General features: G+C 55.5%; 2 protein-coding genes across 3 annotated transcripts in view; one reads left to right on the top strand and one right to left on the bottom strand.

Annotated features, from left to right (window-relative positions):
- The first annotated feature begins 5,252 nt into the window (after positions 1-5,252).
- Positions 5,253-11,823, top strand: CHPF2 (chondroitin polymerizing factor 2). Its single transcript, XM_004594406.2, has 4 exons — positions 5,253-6,801; positions 7,782-8,346; positions 9,556-9,738; positions 10,414-11,823. The coding sequence occupies exons 1-4, from the start codon at positions 6,539-6,541 to the stop codon at positions 11,719-11,721; spliced, it is 2,319 nt and encodes a 772-aa protein (XP_004594463.1). The 5' UTR covers positions 5,253-6,538; the 3' UTR covers positions 11,722-11,823.
- Positions 11,824-11,942: 119 nt separating this feature from the next.
- Positions 11,943-18,748, bottom strand: part of SMARCD3 (SWI/SNF related, matrix associated, actin dependent regulator of chromatin, subfamily d, member 3) — a 30,994-nt gene continuing 24,188 nt past the window's right edge. For both annotated transcript variants that reach the window (XM_058681249.1, XM_004594403.2), the window contains 12 exons: positions 18,464-18,675; positions 16,649-16,691; positions 15,543-15,665; positions 15,319-15,441; positions 15,013-15,108; positions 14,762-14,863; positions 14,183-14,344; positions 13,275-13,372; positions 12,967-13,102; positions 12,539-12,661; positions 12,331-12,432; positions 11,943-12,137 (listed from right to left, as the gene is read on the bottom strand). In XM_058681249.1, coding sequence (XP_058537232.1) covers positions 12,084-12,137; positions 12,331-12,432; positions 12,539-12,661; positions 12,967-13,102; positions 13,275-13,372; positions 14,183-14,344; positions 14,762-14,863; positions 15,013-15,108; positions 15,319-15,441; positions 15,543-15,665; positions 16,649-16,691; positions 18,464-18,675 — 1,374 coding nt within the window. In that variant the 3' untranslated portion in view covers positions 11,943-12,083. The remainder of the gene's footprint in view (positions 12,138-12,330; positions 12,433-12,538; positions 12,662-12,966; positions 13,103-13,274; positions 13,373-14,182; positions 14,345-14,761; positions 14,864-15,012; positions 15,109-15,318; positions 15,442-15,542; positions 15,666-16,648; positions 16,692-18,463; positions 18,676-18,748) is intronic.

Here is an 18,748-nt window from a genome sequence, read left to right as displayed (position 1 = left end):
TGGGCTCGGCTTCGAAAACTACTACATATCCCAGAGTCCTTGCGCTACCACGCAATGTCATCAGGATGCGCGATCTTGAGGAGGGGCGGGGTTAGAGTCGGATCCGCTCAGCTACCGACCGCCTCAGGCGCTGGAAACTGCAAATCCCAGGTTGCCCTTCGAATAAGCGGGCTGGACCTCCTAGGCTTTATCCCACCCTCCAAAAAAACATCAATGGAGCTGTGTGGAGATGGAGTTTACCGGGCTACCCTACCTGCTGAGGCAGGGCGTGCGACTACGTTTCCCAGAGTGCACCAGGCGGGAATGGGTCGAAACAATAGGACAGACGGGATGAAGGTAGCAGGAGGGTTAAGAGTGAGGAGGCAGGATGGAGAGGACCCCGCCGAGAAGATGCGCAGCTGAAAAGCATCCTCGCTTCGTGAGACTGAAACCTTAGGACTAATCCCAACTTTCAGAAGGTGCCAGTTAGCGTTCTGTAATCTTAACGCCAGAATTGTTAGTTTTCCATGGCAGTCCCTCTGCAACATCAGTCAGCCACGTGGTTTACATGTCTTTTGAGTCTCACGGGTTAATCTCAAGGGTTCGGAGCCTGGTACAGCAGTTAAGATCCTGCTTGTCATGCCCTGTTTCATCTTGCAGTGGCGGCGTGGAGTCCTGGCTCAGCTTGCGATCCAGCTTCTTGCTAATGTGCAGGTGAGACATATGAAAGGCAGGGCTCCTGACATCTACCTGGCCTTACCTGGGCTGCTGTAGAGATTTGAATGAACCAGCAGGTGGAAGATTTCTGTTTCTCTGTGCTTGGGAATAAAAGCATTTTTTTTAAGTCGTAGGTTTCACCTGAATAGCAAATCCTACGTTTGTAGCCTCAACACCAAAGCAGGCCTTCAGTGATTCTTGTTGCTGCTTCTCTAATAAGCAGTGCCTCACCACGAGTAACACTGGAAGCCAGCAGAGGAAGCTGGAACTCCCTCCGAATAGATCCTCTAAAGGTGATACTTCTGGCCCTTGATCCTGTGAGTCAAAAAGAAAACAAAGGGGCTGGTGCTATAGTGTAGCTGGAAAAGCGCCTGCATACACTTTCAGCATCCCTTCTGGGCACTGGTTTGAGTCTCGGCTACTCCACTTCTCATCCAGCTGCCTGCAGATGTGCCTGGCAAAGCAGCAAAAGATAGTCCAAGTCCTTGGGCCTCTGCAGCCAGGTTGGGAGACCTGGAAGAAGCTCCAGTCTCCTGGCTTCAAACAGGCCCAACTCTGGCCATTACAGCCATTTGGGGGGTGAACCAGCAGGCACAAGATCTCTCTGTGACTCTGCCTTTCAAATAAATAAACAGTGTAGGAGGACATTGTGACCGTAGGGAGCACAGGATTACAGTTGATGGGACAATATTTGTATGATAAACAACTGAATGGATGTCTTGTGTGTGACTGATTGGATATCCTTTGCATGAGAACAACTGTATGGCTACCTTTTGTATACCTGATGAGATATCATTTGTATAAGAACAGTTGAGTGAGAAGTAATATACAAGGCAAAAGGACTTCCAAACTAAGGCATAGAAACAGTTGATGGTTCTGTTGATGAACTAAGTATCTCTACCCTAATCCTGTATGACCCTCAGCATATAAAGTCTGTTGCCCCTAATAAAGTTTGGCTATTGATCATCAGTCAGTAGTCCAAGTGTGTTATTATTGGCTCCGTGCACCAAGTCCATCGCTGCAGGACAGTGACAAACAGGGCCTGGCAGCGTGGCCTAGCGGCTGAAGTCCTTGCCTTGAACGCGCAAGGATCCCATATGGGCGCCGGTTCTAATCCTGGCAGCTCCACTTCCCATCCAGCTCCCTGCTTGTGACCTGGGAAAGCAGTCGAGGACGGCCCAAAGCCTTGGTACCCTGCACCTGCGTGGAAGACCCGGAAGAGGTTCCTGGTTCCTGGCTTTGGATTGGCTCAGCACTGGCCATTGCAGTCACGTGAATCACAGCCGACCATTGAATCATCGGACAGAAGATCTTCCTCTCTGTTTCTCCTCCTCTCTGTATGTCTGACTTTGTAATAAAAATAAAATAAATAAACAACAAAATCAGCTGGAAACTTATGAATGGGTAGAGCACTGTCCTTTGGTATGATACCCAGCCTCATATGGCCAGTCTGAATTGAGATATGCTGTAAGCATAAAAACTGGACTGTGAAAAATGTAAAATACCTCACCAATATTTTTTATATTGATTACATATTCAAATGATTTTTGCTTATTTGTGTGTGAGAGAGTGTTCCTGTTTGGTGGTTCACTTTGCCCAGTGCCTACAACAGCCAGAACTGGCTTAGAGCCAAAGCCAGGAGCTGGGTCTGCAATGCAGGTGAATGGCAGGGTTCCAAGGACGCAGGCCATCACTGCTGCCTGCTAGTGCCTGTGCTGGCAGGAAGATGGAGTCAGGAGTTGGAACTAGAGCTAGAATGCAGGTATTCTGTTGTGAAAAGTGGGGGTTTCAATCTCTAGGCCAATTGCCTGCTTCTAGACATTTTTCACAGTATAATAAAATACTAAAATGAATCTCACCTGGAACACCAGTGGGAGCTGTAACCCCAATAGGGGAGTTTCCCAAGTTCCTCCACTTGGCCTACTTCCTGACCCAGATCTTACATGCTCCAGCGGGTGCTAGGCCCTTGCCCAGCCATAGTCTACCATTCCATGTTGGCCTTGGTATAAGCCGGAGGATGTTGCAGCCTGCCTCACACCCTGTTTTATGATGCATGTGCAGATGCTACTGCTTTGACCTGCCCATACAGGTCCAGCACCCATGAATGTTGGCAGGTTCCATGGTCACTCCTAGCTCAGCCCATCATCACCCCAACTGTTAAGCTAACCAGTAAGATTTGTATTTCCACAAGGTTGGGCCCACTTCGCAGACTCTACCCCCAGACCTGGTTCTCTTGCATGCTGGTTAGTGTCATGACCCTGCCTAATGTGACCCATCCCCTGTTCTGACGCTTAGTCAGGTGCTGGGATCGAGCCCTGCCGGACAGGCCCCCAGCCATAACTTTCATGTGGGCTGGAATGTGGCAGTCAGTGACATTCTGCGCTCAAAGCCCATCTCAGGACTTCCATGTTGTTCACTGTCCTGCACTGATGGCCTTGGTGCAGAGAGCCTATAATAACACGCGTGGACTACTGTGTTGGCAAGATAGCTGAAGTTTATTAATAGCATCAGACTTTTATAGACTGAGGCTCACATAGGATAAGGAAGGAGGTATTGAGGAGCTTACGTAGTTCCCATAAAACTTTCTAAGGAACCCATCACTTGTTTCTATACCCTTGTTTGAAACTATCTTTTTGTTTTGTATATCCAATCGAGTGTCCTCATTTAAATGATATTCAATCAGTTGTTCTCATACAAATGATATCCTGTCAATTGTTATCCTATGTTTGCTATCCTTCTACAAATCAGTGTCCTTCTACACCATGTGGTCTGGCGAGTCAGTCTGACACAAACAGATCTTATGGACTCTCCCCTCCAAACCACCAGGTCTCAGTCATCACGCTTGCCTGTAAGTTCACACCGTCGCTGTGAGTCACACAGGATTCATTCCTCACCTACGTGCACATTGGCCTTATCCATAGATGTCCTTAGGCAGCAATTATATAGCCTAAAAACACTAGAGCTCGCCCCTGGGCAGCTAGCACGCCAAGTGGCATCAGAATCAGACTCTGTCTGCTGGCCACCCAAAGCCCAGGACTTGCTCACTGTGTGGCAGCAGTGCCCATGGCCAGAGTCTCAAACATTGAGTCTGACCTGGCTCAGGTACCTCCATCAGCTGCCACGCTGCTGAGGGCTCCCTTCACCTAAGCCTCATGGCCAAACATCCTCTAGGCTCCTCCTGCCACAAGGTGGTGGCAGCAGGGCAGAGCAAGGACTTAATCCAGATTTATTTATTTTTATTGGAAAGACAGATTTATAAAGAGGAGAAAGATCTGCAGGTTTGCTCTCCAAGTGACTGCAATGGCTAGAGCTGAGCTGATCTGAAGCCAGGAAATGAGTCCCAAGGTTCTGGGCCATCCTCAACTACTTTCCCAGGCCACAAGCAGGAAGCTGGATGGGAAGTGGAGCATCTGGGACACAAGCCAGCGCCCTAATGGGACCCTGGTGCTTGTAGGCAGAGGATTAGCCCCAGTTGAGCTATCGTGCTGGGCCCTGAACTTCATAAATGATATAATCTAATTACACACATAATTTCAGAAGCTTATAGTATGTTAACCACAACAGAAAGAAGAAATGAAAGTCTTTATAATAAAAATAATGCTTCCTCAGCATGCCAGAAAACACTGAAGCTTGCACCTGTATGTGAAACCACTTCAAAGATGACATACAGATACACACTGAATGCAAGGAGTGGCATTACTGTCATTGACACGTTCCCTAACACAGCGAATGACTCAGAAAATTGCCATACACAACCACGCTCAATCTTGGGTCAGACAGCTATAGTGCTTTTCCACCCATGTGCATGTTCTATTGGACACCTGAGGGTTGTGTAGGACTGGGGCAGACAATTTTCATGTGTGGTAATGTCTTGCAGTGTGTGAGATTTTGGGATCCCCATACTCTCCACCTTTTTCCCGCTCATTTGACAAATTGCTCCAGAGTGCTGGCTCCATCTTGGGAGACTACTGTGGATGCCTGAGGTCCATCAGTCTACCTGTGGCTGTTATCCCCTCAGCAGGTCCTACCTGTCCTGGTCTAGCAAAGTTTTTCTCTCTGCCAGTCTCTGCCCTCAATGCCTCCAGACGCTCTTTTCCTGGCCTGGATGACTCTCGCTAATATTTTCCTTCCCAGCATGCCTTAAATTCCCAATCTGATTTAATTCTGCCTGTTTAATTTCTCTGTTGACTTCTGCATCTCTCAGCTCTTGGAAGTGAGGGGCCATCTCCGTCTAGTCTTTCACTTGCTCACCCAGTATTCGTTAGGCACTTAGCAGTCAACTGAATGCCTGCTGGGCTGGCAAAGCCGACTGGGAGAAGTGCAGAGTATCCCCTTTCCCCCATCATCCCCGGGGCGATGGAGCGAGCTGAAAGGGCATGTAGGTCCTGTAGGATGTACGCTGGCGATCTCCGGGAGGCTGGTGGCACGGACTCAGGTTGTCCACGTTGTCCTGCAAGGTGAATGCGCAGGGAGGGACCATAGAGAGCATGCGCGAGCAGAGCGAGCGGCCGGATGCGGTCACCATAGAGACGAAGTGACTGACAGGGGCGGAAGAGGAAGCAGCGGGGCCGTGGCTGTGAGGTGGCAGCGGCTGCAGCGGCGGAGCCGGCGCTTTCTTGGGCATTGGGGTCTGTTCCCCCTTCCCCCGTCCCTGACCCGTCCAGGCGCTTACGGGCGCCGTCCCCCAGTACCCCGGCTGTCCCTCTCGGGGTCTCCACCGCCCTGCGTCCGGCCTTGTAGTTTCCCAGCCTTGCTCCCGTGGGGGCTTAAGCGTCCCTCCCCGCCCCGCACCTCTGCCTCAGTGCGGCACTGGTGCCATCTCTGCCCTTCCCTATTTCAGCCGCCACCTCCGTGCTGCCTGTCCTGACCCCGGTGGGGAGACGCCAAGCTGCCCCCTCCGCCCCCTTCCTTTGCAGCCCCGCGGCGTAGCCCATTTATTTCTGTTTGGACACCACAAACAGCCGCGAAAGTTCTAGGGCCTTCCTGCTAGGGCCAGCCTGGGCTTCTGATTGCTGAAGGGTAGAGCAGGACGGGCCGAGCTTCACGCACTTGTTCTGTGGAATTCCTGCGCCTCCCTTGTGACCTCGTGTGCTTTGCGGGTGGGTTTGCTTGGCTCTGGGGAACCGGGGGAAGCCAGACCCCGGGTCGCTGGCTCAGCACAGCTGACTGTCATCTGCCTGTCGTCCCTCACTGCTCCACCAAGGTGGGCTGCGCAGCCGCTCAGCGGATGCCTTGCAAAATGGCTGCATCAGCCATAGCTGCTCTGAGAAGCCATCGCCGCTGAGTCACCGTCTCTGTCACCCCTCACCTGTGGGTGGTCAGAGCTGTATGCACTGTGCCAGCGGCTCCTCTCTGCTGCTGGCCAGCACCATGCTGTCGTCCTGACTGTCCTGGGAGCCGAGCGCAGTGAGTGGGTGGCTGGACCAGGGGGTACCTTCAGCAGAGGCACAAGCAGGCAGGCTCCTCTGGACAGGAGCTATTCTTTCGGTGGATCATATGCTTTTCCCTAAACCCTTGTCTATCCTCCGGTCGTAGACCCAGTCTCCGGCTGTGTGCAGTTCTTCTTGCGCTGGATTCAGCAGCACCCAGTCTTGCTTCCTCCCTTCTCTGGACGTGTGGGTGACATCACTGTCGTATTTATTGCTGTTGGGGCTAAGGGCCTTGGGGAGACCGGGTGCTCCATCTCTCTGGGCATGCTGGGCCCAGCTGGCTCTGGTGTGGCCCTCAGGAACCCCAGGTTCCCTGGGTAAAACTGCATGCTGTCTGTTGACCTAGTGCCCATCTGCCTGCTCTTCCTTGAGGCTCTGCCCCCCAGGGCACCCGAAGGGCAGGTCCCCCCACCATGAGGCTGAGCTCGCTGCTGGCTCTGCTGCGTCCAGCGCTGCCCCTTATCCTGGGGCTCTCCCTGGGCTGCAGCCTGAGCCTCTTGCGCGTCTCCTGGATCCAGGGTGAGGGAGAGGATCCCTGTCTAGAGGCTGTGGGGGAGCCAGCGGGGCCACAGAATCGAGACTCAAGGACTTGGCTGGACCAAAGCGATGAGGACTTCAAACCCCGCATTATCCCCTACTCCAGGGATCCCAGCAAACCCTACAAGAAGGTGCTCAGGTAAGAAGCTGGCTGCCAGGGGCTGTCGGCTCAGGGCTGCTATAAGGCTTTGCTCTGTCTTTCCATGTCAATATTAGGTTCATTGGAGTAGTTCTTTGTCTTGTTTTCCATCATGCTTCCTGTTTTGTCTCTCCTCAGGTCTAAGGAAAACTAATCCATTGTTGCTAAATGAATATTTAGGGTATTTTAAAAAATGTATTTATTTGGGCCCGGTGTGGTTGCTAAATGGTTGAATCCTCACCTTGCAAGTACCAGGATCCTATATATATAGTTGCTGGTGTGTGTCCCAGCTGCTCCACTTCCCATTCAGCTCCTTGCTTGTGGCCTAGGAAAGCAGTAGAGGATGTCCCAAAGCCTTGGAACCCTGCACCCATGTGGGAGACCTGGAGAAAGCTCCTGTCTCCTGGTTTTGGATCAGCTCAGCTCCGGCTGTAGCGAACCAGTGAATGTCTCTCCTTCTCTCCATAAAATCTGATCTGCCTTTCTAATAAAAATAAAGAAATCTTTAAAAACAAAAGCAACAGTAACAAAAAATAGAGCTAATTCGGGCCAAAGTCAGACCAGAATTCCATCCAGGTCTTCCATGTGGATGACAGGGGCCCAAGTACTTGGACCGTCTTCTGCTGTTTTCCCAGTGCCTTAGCAGGAAGCAGCAGGCCGTGAACCAGAGCTCTGAAGTAAGATGCTGGCTTCACAAGCAGCAGGTTAGCCTGCTGCATCACAGCACCCACCCCATGTCTAGCTTATGGCAGGGCGGGAAGCTGCAGGGTGCCCACACATCCAGCGCCTAGGAGACCTCCTCCTCCTCAGATCTGTTCCAGGGTCAGCCCCTCAGTAGATACGTACTCCAGGGGCTAATGAGTACGGATGAGGAAGAGGGTGTCTTCTGTTTTCTCAAGCCCCAACTCCCCAATTCCTGGAGGGCTGTGTGAGCCGGGCCTACTAGGATCCTAACTGCCCACACACTCATCTCTCCACAGGACTCGGTACATCCAGACCGAGCTGGGCTCTCGGGAGCGGTTGCTGGTGGCTGTCCTTACTTCCCGGGCCACACTGTCCACGCTGGCTGTAGCTGTGAACCGCACAGTGGCCCACCACTTCCCTCGGTTACTCTACTTCACTGGACAGCGAGGGGCCCGGGCTCCAGCTGGAATGCAGGTCGTCTCTCACGGGGACGAGCGGCCGGCCTGGCTCATGTCGGAGACCCTGCGCCACCTTCACACACACTTTGGGGCCGACTACGACTGGTTCTTCATCATGCAGGATGACACGTATGTGCAGGCCCCCCGCCTGGCAGCCCTGGCAGGCCACCTCAGCATCAATCAAGACCTGTACTTGGGCCGGGCCGAGGAGTTCATTGGTGTAGGAGAGCAGGCCCGGTACTGCCATGGGGGCTTCGGTTATCTGCTGTCCCGGAGCCTACTGCTGCGCTTGCGGCCACATCTGGATGGCTGTCGCGGGGACATCCTCAGTGCTCGCCCGGATGAGTGGCTTGGCCGCTGTCTCATCGACTCGCTGGGTGTCGGCTGTGTCTCGCAGCACCAGGTGACAGCTCTATTAAGTCAGTCCCAGTCCCTGCCAAGTCAGTGGTGACTTCCCTAGGCTGGAAGCAGTGGCTATCGTGATGCCACTGTGCCATCCCCTGGGCACTCCTGCTCAACTCCCATGATTTGCAAGATTTATTTATTTGAAAGGCAGAGTTATAGTTCCATCTGTGGGTTCACTCCTCAAATAGCTGCAATAGTCAGGGCCAGGCCAGGCTGAGGCCAGGAGCCAAGTGCTTCATCCAGGTATCCCCTGTGGGTGTAGGGACCCAAGAACTTGGGCCATCCTCCACTGCTTTTATAAGTGTATTAGTAGGGGCCCGGCGGCATGGCCTAGCGGCTAAAGTCCTCGCCTTGAATGTGCCGGGATCCCATATGGGCACTGGTTCTAATCCCGGCAGCTCCACTTCCCATCCAGCTCCCTGCTTGTGGCCTGGGAAAGCAGTCGAGGACGGCCCAAAGCCTTGGGACCCTGCACCCACATGGGAGACCCGGAAGAGGTTCCTGGTTCCCGGCTTTGGATCGGCGCAGCACCGGCCGTTGTGCTCACTTGGGGAGTGAATCATCAGACAGAAGATCTTCCTCTCTGTCTCTGCTCTCTGTATATCGACTTTGTAATAAAAATAAATAAGTCTCTAAAAAAAAATAAGTATATTAGTAAGGAGCTGGATCAGAAACAGCAGCCAGAATGTGAGCCAGTATTCATAAATGGGATGCCAGCGCTGTAGGTGGCAGGGTAATCTACACCACAATGCTGGCCCCAACCTTGGTGATCGTAAAACCCTGAGGAGCCCCTGAGCAAGTCAGAAAGTTGTCTCTTCTTAGCAGTCCTCCCTTCCTTCATTCCGCGACTCCCTCCCCTTCCTCTTTCACACCAGTTATGGACACTACCCAGGGCATAAGGTGACCCCATTGCTGCCCACAGGACATCCTGTTTGCTGTCCTGGGGAAGGGCAGACCTGTCAGAGTGCTGGTAAAGAGGTGTGTCTGGCTCGTGCCATCCTTTGGTGGATTAGGGTACCCTCAGTTGCCTCGTTTCTGCCTTTCTAAGATGTAGGCAGTGAGAGCAAGAACTGGGGTCAAGCGAGATGCCAACAGCAGCTCCTCTTCCCATCGTTCGTCATTCTAAATCCCCGACAGCAGGTGTGGGTGTGGAGGGCAGGAAAGGCCAAGTCTGGGTGTGGGACTGACTGCTGATTGCTCCCTCCAGGGACAGCAGTATCACTCCTTCGAACTGGCCAAAAACAGGGACCCCGAGAAGGAGGGGAGTCCAGCCTTCCTGAACGCCTTCGCTGTGCACCCCGTTTCCGACGGGACCCTCATGTACCGGCTCCACAAACGCTTCAGTGCCTTGGAGTTGGAGCGGGCCTACAGTGAAATCGAACAACTGCAGGTGAGTGAAAGGAGAGAAAGTGGGCCCTCAGGGACCAAGGTCCCAGGGTTTGAGGGAGCCCAAGAGGTCCATGTATAGAGTAAGTGGCAACCAGGGTGGGGGTGGCTGCGCTGGCCTCCTCTGATGGCAGGGGAAGGAGAGGCTGGCCTTCCCTCATCCAACATCATGGCAGGGATGAGGCCACACTCTGAGACTGCAGAAGCTGGTCGGTTTTTTGCCCCTGTCTAGTCAGGAGGCACACACCCAGAAGTCCATCGACTTCTAGGCCTGCGCTACACAAGCCCACGGGTGGAGAGTAAGGGATGACATGGCTGGATGTGGAGGCTGTCAGAGGTTTGAGTGTGGCTGCAAAGCGAGGTCTATGAGGGATTCACGTGAAGAGAAATGGCTCCCTTGGGCTGGGGAGGAGAGGTTGTGGAGCTGTGTACCTCAGGATACTTGTACCTGTGCAAAAGTACCTCCTCCACCTGCCAGCGGTTATCTAAGGTGGCTTGGACTCATACTCCTGCATTGTTCTATGAGCAATGCTAGGCACATGGCTAGACACAGACCCTTCTGCTCACTGCTGCGGGAGTGAGGGCAGAGCTTAGCCATCTACACCCGAGAGCCAGGGCTCCTGGGGCTGAGGCCAATCCCAGAGGGGCACTAACAGGAGGCCTGCTGCTTCCCACGCAGGCTCAGATCCGGAACCTGACAGCACTGACGCCCGAGGGAGAGGCAGGCCTCAGCTGGCCTGTTGGGCTCCCTGCCCCGTTTATACCTCACTCGCGCTTCGAGGTACTGGGCTGGGACTACTTCACGGAGCAACACTCCTTCTCCTGCGTAGACGGGGCTCCCAAGTGCCCGCTGCAGGGCGCTAGTGGGGCAGACGTGGGTGATGCCGTGGACACTGCCCTGGAACAGCTCAACCGGCGCTATCAGCCCCGCTTGCGCTTCCACAAGCAGCGGCTGCTCAATGGCTACCGGCGCTTTGATCCTGCACGCGGCATGGAATACACCCTGGACCTGCTGTTGGAAGCTGTGACTCAGCGTGGGCATCGACGGGCTCTGGCCCGCAGGGTCAGTCTGCTGCGGCCGCTGAGCCGGGTGGAGATCCTGCCCATGCCCTATGTCACTGAGGCCACCCGGGTGCAGCTGGTGCTGCCTCTCCTGGTGGCCGACGCCGCTGCAGCCCCAGCCTTCCTGGAAGCCTTCGCAGCCAATGTCCTGGAGCCACGGGAGCATGCACTGCTCACACTGCTGCTGGTCTACGGGCCCCGGGAAGGTGGCCGCGGGGCCCAGGACCCATTCCTGGGGGTGAAAGCCACAGCGGCGGAGTTGGAGCGAAGGTACCCCGGGACGAGGCTGGCCTGGCTTGCTGTGCGAGCAGAGGCGCCCTCCCAGGTCCGCCTCATGGATGTGGTCTCCAAGAAGCACCCCGTGGACACTCTCTTCTTCCTCACCACCGTGTGGACGAGGCCTGGACCAGAAGTCCTGAACCGCTGCCGCATGAATGCCATCTCTGGCTGGCAGGCCTTCTTCCCAGTCCACTTCCAGGAGTTCAACCCTGCCCTGTCCCCACAGAGGTCCCCCCCAGGACCCCCAGGGGCTGGCCCTGACCCCCCATCCCCACCTGGTGCGGACCCTTCACGGGGGGCTCCCGTTGGGGGCAGGTTTGACCGGCAGGCATCTGCAGAGGGCTGCTTCTACAACGCTGACTACTTGGCAGCCCGCGCCCGGCTGGCCGGTGAGCTGGCAGGCCAGGAAGAGGAGGAAGCCCTGGAGGGGCTGGAGGTGATGGATGTGTTCCTCCGGTTCTCAGGGCTCCACCTCTTCCGGGCCGTAGAGCCAGGGCTGGTGCAGAAGTTCTCCGTGCGGGACTGCAGCCCTCGGCTCAGTGAGGAGCTCTACCACCGCTGTCGCCTCAGCAACCTGGAAGGGCTGGGGGGCCGCGCCCAGCTGGCCATGGCTCTGTTTGAGCAGGAGCAGGCCAACAGCACATAGTGCCCTGGACTGACACGGGACGAGCCAGCTAGTGCACAGATGGAGGGTTCATCACTGTATTTTTAAAAATAAGATAATGTTATTAAAAGTGTCTTCTACCAAGCTGTTTTTTAGGTCTAGGAACAATGGGAAAAGAACCATCTGGTGGGGGGGCATGGGGAGTTCGAGTGTCCCTCCTCCCTCCTTCCCTTTCCCTGTTTCCAATGACCACACGCAGCTGCTGTCAGGTGAATGACATTTAATCCAGTCCCTCCCACCCCCATCCCCCCACGAGGTGGCTGAGGAGTGACTCCCGGCGCCCAGGGGCAGGCGGCAGGGGAGCGGGTGGCCGGCAGCTCTGCAGTGGTGCTTCCTGTGGGCTCCTAGGTATTGCGCACAACCAGCGACTGCTCCAGCTCCTGCCTGCGCTGCTGGATCTTTAGGGAAGTGCAGCAGGAGCAGGGTTATGGCATCCCCTCCCCTCCTGGGTGAGTGGTCAGGACCCCCTGACACCCCCTCCCTCCCAAGCAGGGCAGCCATCGCATGGAGAGGTTGGGGTGGTGAGGTGTCACCCCTGGGGGAGCAGTAGGGAATGAAGGGGACGCCTCCGGCAGCAGGGCCCCTCTGTACCTTGCAGTAAAAGTAGCGGCTGACAGCTTCCTGGGACCAGGGCTGGTGGTAGAACTCGGCCCGGCGCTCCTCCTCGGGGTTCCCAGCAACGTCAGTCATCACCTGGGAGGGGGAGCGTGGGGTCAGCCGTGCCACCCCGGGGGCTGTTGTCACTGTTTGCTGATGTGCTTATCTTCCACTGCAGTCCTCCCTGGGTCTCCCTCTTCACCTTGAGGTCCCGGCTCTGGGAGCGCAACAGGTCCTGGACGTAGCCTTTGGGGTCTCTGGAGAAGCTTAGCATGAAGTCCCTCTGGATCTTGAGCTGGTTTATGGACTCGATCGTCTCATGGATCTGCAGGTAGAAAGACAAGATGCTTTCCACCTGGCTGTGGTGACTCGGGAGAGGAGGGCTGTGGCGTGGAGGGAGGGAGGGAGAGGTGGCTTATTCTCAGGCCCCAGGGAAGGAGGGGGTGGTGGAGCGAAGCTTGGGATTGTTGGGATCGGGGGAGTTGCCATCCAAGCAGCCTGGAAGGGCCGTGTGTCCCCTTATTCTCTCAGGTAGGGAGACCCAAAAGAGACCCCCACTCTGGTCTGTTCCCAGCTTGCTCTGGCTTCTGCGGTCTCCTGGCCTGTGCCAGCTCTGGCCTTGGGCCCCACCTTACTGTCCAGGGCGCTGATCTCCTGCTGGTTGGCCGTGGACAGGAGGAAGCTGCTCATCTGTCCCTTCAGTGGCTCTTCCACCTCCACGTCAATGTCGTAGCATGCCGTCTTCTTCTGGTCTGATGGGTCCACACTGCCAGGGAAGTCATGGCCCTTGGTGTCCCTGAACCCACGCAGGTGCCAAGGGACTGGGGTGGGGCAGCTGCACCTGAGGGAGCGGGGTGGGAGTGGCAGGGGTCGGGGGAGAGAGAAGAGGTGGGAAGGAACCAATTCCTGGGCTGAGGAGCAAGTTGGAGCCGTCTCACCTGATGACATGATTGATGACAATCGGGTCAGGGGGCAGCAGCAGGGCTGTGAGGCGCTGGGGAATCTCAGAAAACTTCAGTCGGGGACAATCAAAAATCTGCAATGGGAGTGAGAGAGATCACTGCTGGGCTCAAAGAGATGGGAATTAGGTCTGAGAGCCTTTGTGGGGAGGGACTGAGGTGAGCCATACTGGTGGCAATCATCACCAGCATGGCAGATGAAGAAAGGGTCTGTGCTGGGCCTTGGGGCTGCCTGCCTGGGACTCAGTGTTGCTTCCACCGCGCACTATGCAACCTGAAGTGAGTTACTCAACACAGCGTCCTCATCTGTGGAATGGGAATACCAGGGCTCCCTGTCTCCCCGGGCTGTCATGGGAATTCTGAGAACGAACAAACATAAAGGACACAAAGCCACCTGGCACGGGGTGAGTGTTTAATAAATGCCCACTGCTGCTCATATGCCTCCGTTCATCTGCTGTGTTTATTTTAAAAGGCACCAATCAATAAAAGTTCACCAGTCACATTGTGATAGTGATTTGATTGTCCTAACTGCCCAAAAGATTGGAGAGGGGCAGGAATCATTGTCCAACTTCAAGGATAAGGAACAAGGCTCCCAATAGCTAAGCTACATACCCAGAATCGAGACCCAGGACCTGATCCTGGGATCCTAACTCTGGGTTCCAGAAAGCTGCTAGCCTTGTAGGATTCCAAGTCCTCCTACCCAGAGGAGATTAAACTGGAGTAGATGCAGAGCAGAGCTAATCCATGGGAGAAGTTGGGCTAGAACCCTGCTCTCTTGGCTGCAAGATCACAAGTGAGGACCCTGCGTTGAGCAGGGCGGGCTGGACTTTACTTAGGAGAGGGACTCTCCTCCTGCCCAGATCCCCGGGGTTCAGGAGGGAGGTTACCTGCTGGAAATACTTGTCCCCATTGATGTACTCCTTGTCATGGGAGTCCTGCAGCCTGTTTGTCTTCACGTACTGCCACAGGGCCTGGACAATGGCCGAGCGACTCTGTGTGTGCAGCCCCAGCAGCCGGGCCAGGCGAGGGTCCAGTTTGAACTGGGGAGGCTGGGAAAGGGTGACAATGACAAGCAGATTTACAAAAGGGAGGCAGCAGGACTGGTATGGAGGTATGATGGCTAAAGTCCTTGGGCTCCTGCAGGACCCAAAAGAAGTAGGGAGACCCAAAAGAAGTGCCCAGCTCCCAGCTTTGGACTGCCCCAGCTCTGGCCATTGTGGTCATTTGGTAGTGAACTAGTGGATGGATGGAGGGTTTTTCTGTCTTTCTCTCTCTCCTTTCTCTAAAACTCTGACTTGCAAGTAAAAATAAATAAATCTTATTTAAAAACAAAAAAGGTTGGGGAAGGACAGGAAGAGCTCAAAGCCAAGCAGTTTGGGACCGCAGGGAAGGAGCAAGGTGCTTGAGGTCTCAGAGGAGAGTGTTGGGAGGGGGGTGGTGGCTGCAGGGTGGGCACAGGCACTGACCTGGTAGTCCAGCATGAGGAGCAGTGTGCAGCGCACACTCAGGTCCCCTGGCCTCTTCACCTGGAACCCATCTGTCTCCTGGGTTGTAGGTGTCCGATGCCACTATCCAAGGGGGGAGGAGCTGGGTCACGTGCAGGCTTGCCTGCATTGGTGGGGTCTAGGGTGCTCCCTGCCCCAACTGTGCAAGTTCTTCAGGCAACAGGGCCCATGGGAGGGTGGAAACACCAAGACAGAAGGGGGTTCCGTCTTACCTCAACAAGGTGGTTGTCTGGGCCATAAAGGTCCTTGTCCAACTCAATGACCAAACTCTTGAAGAAGGAAGAGAACTTCCGCTTCTGTTTGCTGGGCTGTGGGAGAGAAACAGGGCCGGTGGGGATGGAGGGTGCCTGAGCCAGTAGTGAGCACACAGCATAGCGAGGGGCACCCAGGATGTCTTTCTAAGCCTGACTGCCCACTGCAGCCAGGGCTGACTCCCCGACCCTCTATGCCAACATCTGTGGGAGTTCTCAGTCCGTACACACCCCAGGACACCTGGAGAGACCTGGGCCAGGACGTACATCATCCAGGAGCTTCCCCTCTACCCGCAGCTCCCAGGAGGCGATACTGCCATCGGAGTCTTCTGCATCAGGCTTGGCGGGGTTGAAAGTGTTGGAGATGTAGAGACGCAGCTTCCGCTTTTGCTGTAGATGCAGGGTGTAATACAGAGCAGAGACCACATGCCCCAAAGCCACCCCTCCTGGCCCAGCACTGACAGCCCTCTCCTACCCCCACACTAAGGCACCTTCATGGGCCGCTTCAGAGCCTCCTGGATATCCACCCGCTTCCGCATGATGGTCTGATCCAGTTTCCTCTCAAACGCTAGCAGGTCCATGTAAGCCTGGGACTCCGGGACCAACTCCCGGATCTGGAAGGAGAAGAGGGAGCAAAACGGGGATCAGGCCTGGGACTTGGGGACCAGCTCTCAGATCTGGAAGGAGAGGAGAGCAAGATGGGGATCACGGGTTCAGCTAATCTTGTACCATAGAACATGGCCTATGTGTAATGACTCCAGGGTACCAAAGGGAAATAGTGGGGAGTTGGTTGGTTGCAGGGCATGGAATTTTGACAGTGTAAATAGGACCTGTCCCGAAGGTTCCAGTCTACTGAAGCAGGGGCCCCTTATGAATGGGATTAAAAAAAAAAAAAAAGAAAGGTCTTGCCCTCTTGGGTGTCATCATGGGGGAGGAGGGGACCCAGGCAACTACAGAGCTCAGTGAATGCCAGCACTTAACTTCTCATCTGATCTTTTTGCTGGGCATTCGGCTTCCCCAGGCTCGCTGCAAAAACTCCTGGAGCCTTTGGGTCTCTGAGACAGCTAGGGACACTGGTGCTGCCACTGCCCTGGGACTCGCCCAGCCCCACCCCTGGGGTCTTGCAGTGTGGTTCCTCAGCCCTAGCTCTGGGCCTGGATGCCGGCTTCCGGTCACCTTTTGTTCCCTGCACTCCATCTGGTGGCCTCTGATCCTCTCACTCCGGCTGGCTCTTTGTCACACACCTTTTGTGTCTTCAAACCACAGGGCTTGAGCCCCCTGTACCCCAGGCCCAGTCTCCCTGGCTTCATCCCTTCCCTCTGCCCAACCTCCTCCTGCAGGCCTGGGGAAGCCTCACTTTTTAATGAGGTTTTTAAACAAAAAGTGAAAGTGACTGTACCGTGAAGCTCCACTCCTAAAGGGGGAGGGGAAGAAGCATGAAGGGGGGTGGCGAGGGGGCTGCAGTGAAAGGCACTCACCCTTTGGGTGGGTGGGGGGGGGCTGCTGTGAAAGGCACTCACCCTTTGGGCGGGGGGGGGGCTGCTGTGAAAGGCACTCACCCTTTGGGCGGGGGGGGGCTACTGTGAAAGGCACTCACCCTTTGAGGGAGGATTTTGTCAGCCATCTTCCTCCTCTTGGCACTGTACATTTTTTAAAGAAAAAAACAGGTTACCATGGTGACAGATCTGGGAGTAAGGAGGCCACCTGCTAAATTATCCCGACATCTCCGCCTGCCTGGCTGGGGTTCCCACTGCCGGCTTGTCTGTCTGCCCCAGGGCAGCAGCAGTGGGGTGTGAGACTGATGCTCGGTCCTCTCTTGGGAAGTGGGGTGACCCTCCCTTTTCTGGCCTGGGAGTTCCTTTCTAGCCTGCCTTACCCACAGGGTCTTAGAAATGCAGCCCTGGAGAGAGGGGTTGGGGATTAGGAAAGGTGCTGCTGAGAGATGAGAGTTGTTGAAAGGTTTGAGAAAGGCTTGGGAGGAGGGGGGATGGAGGGAGGGAAGTCAGAGTTGGAGGGCCTTCCTTTTCCACAAAGCAGAGGCAAGGAGGGGAGAGAGGTGGTGGTCTGAGCTGAGAGAGGGGACTCGCATCCCTGCTGCCCTGGGCTTGCAAGGAGATGCTGGTGGGCAAGGGCACGCTGATGGCAGGGGACGTTGGTGGGCAAGGGGATATTGGTGGGCAGGGGAAACTGGTGGGCAGAGGAAGCTGGTAGGCAGGGGATGCTGATAGGCAGGGGACACTAATGGGCTAGGCCCTTGCCACCAGGGTGAAGGACCACAGGATACTCATAGGGACCCACAGTGTGGCAGTTGTCCTGTGTGTGTGTGTGTGTGTGTGTGTGAGAGAGAGAGAGAGAGAGAGACTTGGGGTAGGAGTCAAGCTGACTGTGGGCAGGTAGTGCAGGCGACTCCCCCGAAAACCTTGGTGGGTCAAGTGATTCAAGAGAATGGCTCCATACTGCCCCCACGTGGGATTCTCAACCACTGCCCCCTTCCTGACTAGAAACCTCGGGCAAGAACTTTCCTTACAGGTCTGATTTGTTTTAAAACAATCATCTTTGTGAAACTCTTCATTTATAAAAGATAAACCAACGAATTATTGTTCATTGTTCAATGTAGTATTCCCCTCTGCAAAAGAATTGATGTAATTCCTATAAATGGTGAATTTTCCTTGATATGTAAGAAATATTTAATAATGAGGAAAAATTGACATTTCACCCTTTATAAAACCCATCTGCTGTGTAAAAGGAAGCATGTGTGTTTGGCTAAATGCTGAAACCGAGAGGGGTATCACTTTACCAGGGGCCAGCAGGGGTTTTGGGGGTGCTCCCAGCTGCCCAGATAAGCAGGTGCGGTGGCCCTGGTGGCCAGGGACAGACATGGGCCGGAAAACCGAGGACAACGACTCGTCCACCCTTCTGAATTTTTTTTTTTAAGAATCCCCTGGGACAAGTAACCCCCAGAGCAAGTCCCCAGGCCCCAACTCTGTGGCCAGGGACTCCGACTGAGCGCCTGGGTGGGGACCCGGCCAGCCAGGGGGCTGCAGGGAGGCGTCCCCTGAGAACTACACTCAGAGAAACGGTCCCAAGGCAGCGTCCCTCAGTCCTGTGGGCTCCACCCTCCCCCAAGACCGAAGCATCATCCAGAGTAAGGGATGGAGAGACGGGCAGGGCAGCTGACAAGGCAGAGAGCAAGGGGTGCGTGTAGGGCAGGGGCACTGGCTGCGACGCAGCCGGCTGTCTACCATGGGCACACAAAAGAACAGCCCAGGGTCCCCTAAGCCCGCTCCTCCAAGGAAGCCTTGCTCCCTGACAACCATTCTCCCTCGCCTCTTCCAAGCCCCGCCTCTCTCCCCACCTGGTTCCCACGGGTCCTGACCACCCCCTCCGCGCAGGGCCCCCCCACCCCACTCACCTGCGACTCCGCGCGGGGGCGGTGGGCACCGGCTGGCCTTGGCTCTGGGCCTGGCTCTGCCCGGGCGGGGGCGCTGCTCGCTTGCGGGCGGGCTCCATGCCCGCGGGGGCCAGGCCGGGTCGCACGGCGGGGCTGCCCATGTACGGTGAGCCCGGGGGACCCATGGGCGCCCCCTGGTGGGGCATCCTGGCTCCAGACGGCATCCCGGGACGCTGGGGGTGGGGCGGGGGTGAAGCAGAGAGCGGCACCCGCGGGTCAGAGCAGGGACCCCCGGCTGCAGAAGAC

This window comes from Ochotona princeps, chromosome 25, assembly GCF_030435755.1.
Source record: "Ochotona princeps isolate mOchPri1 chromosome 25, mOchPri1.hap1, whole genome shotgun sequence".
Classification (NCBI taxonomy): domain Eukaryota; kingdom Metazoa; phylum Chordata; class Mammalia; order Lagomorpha; family Ochotonidae; genus Ochotona; species Ochotona princeps.
The sequence above is the reverse complement of the archived record's forward strand: the minus strand, read 5'-3'. Positions and strand labels throughout refer to the sequence as shown.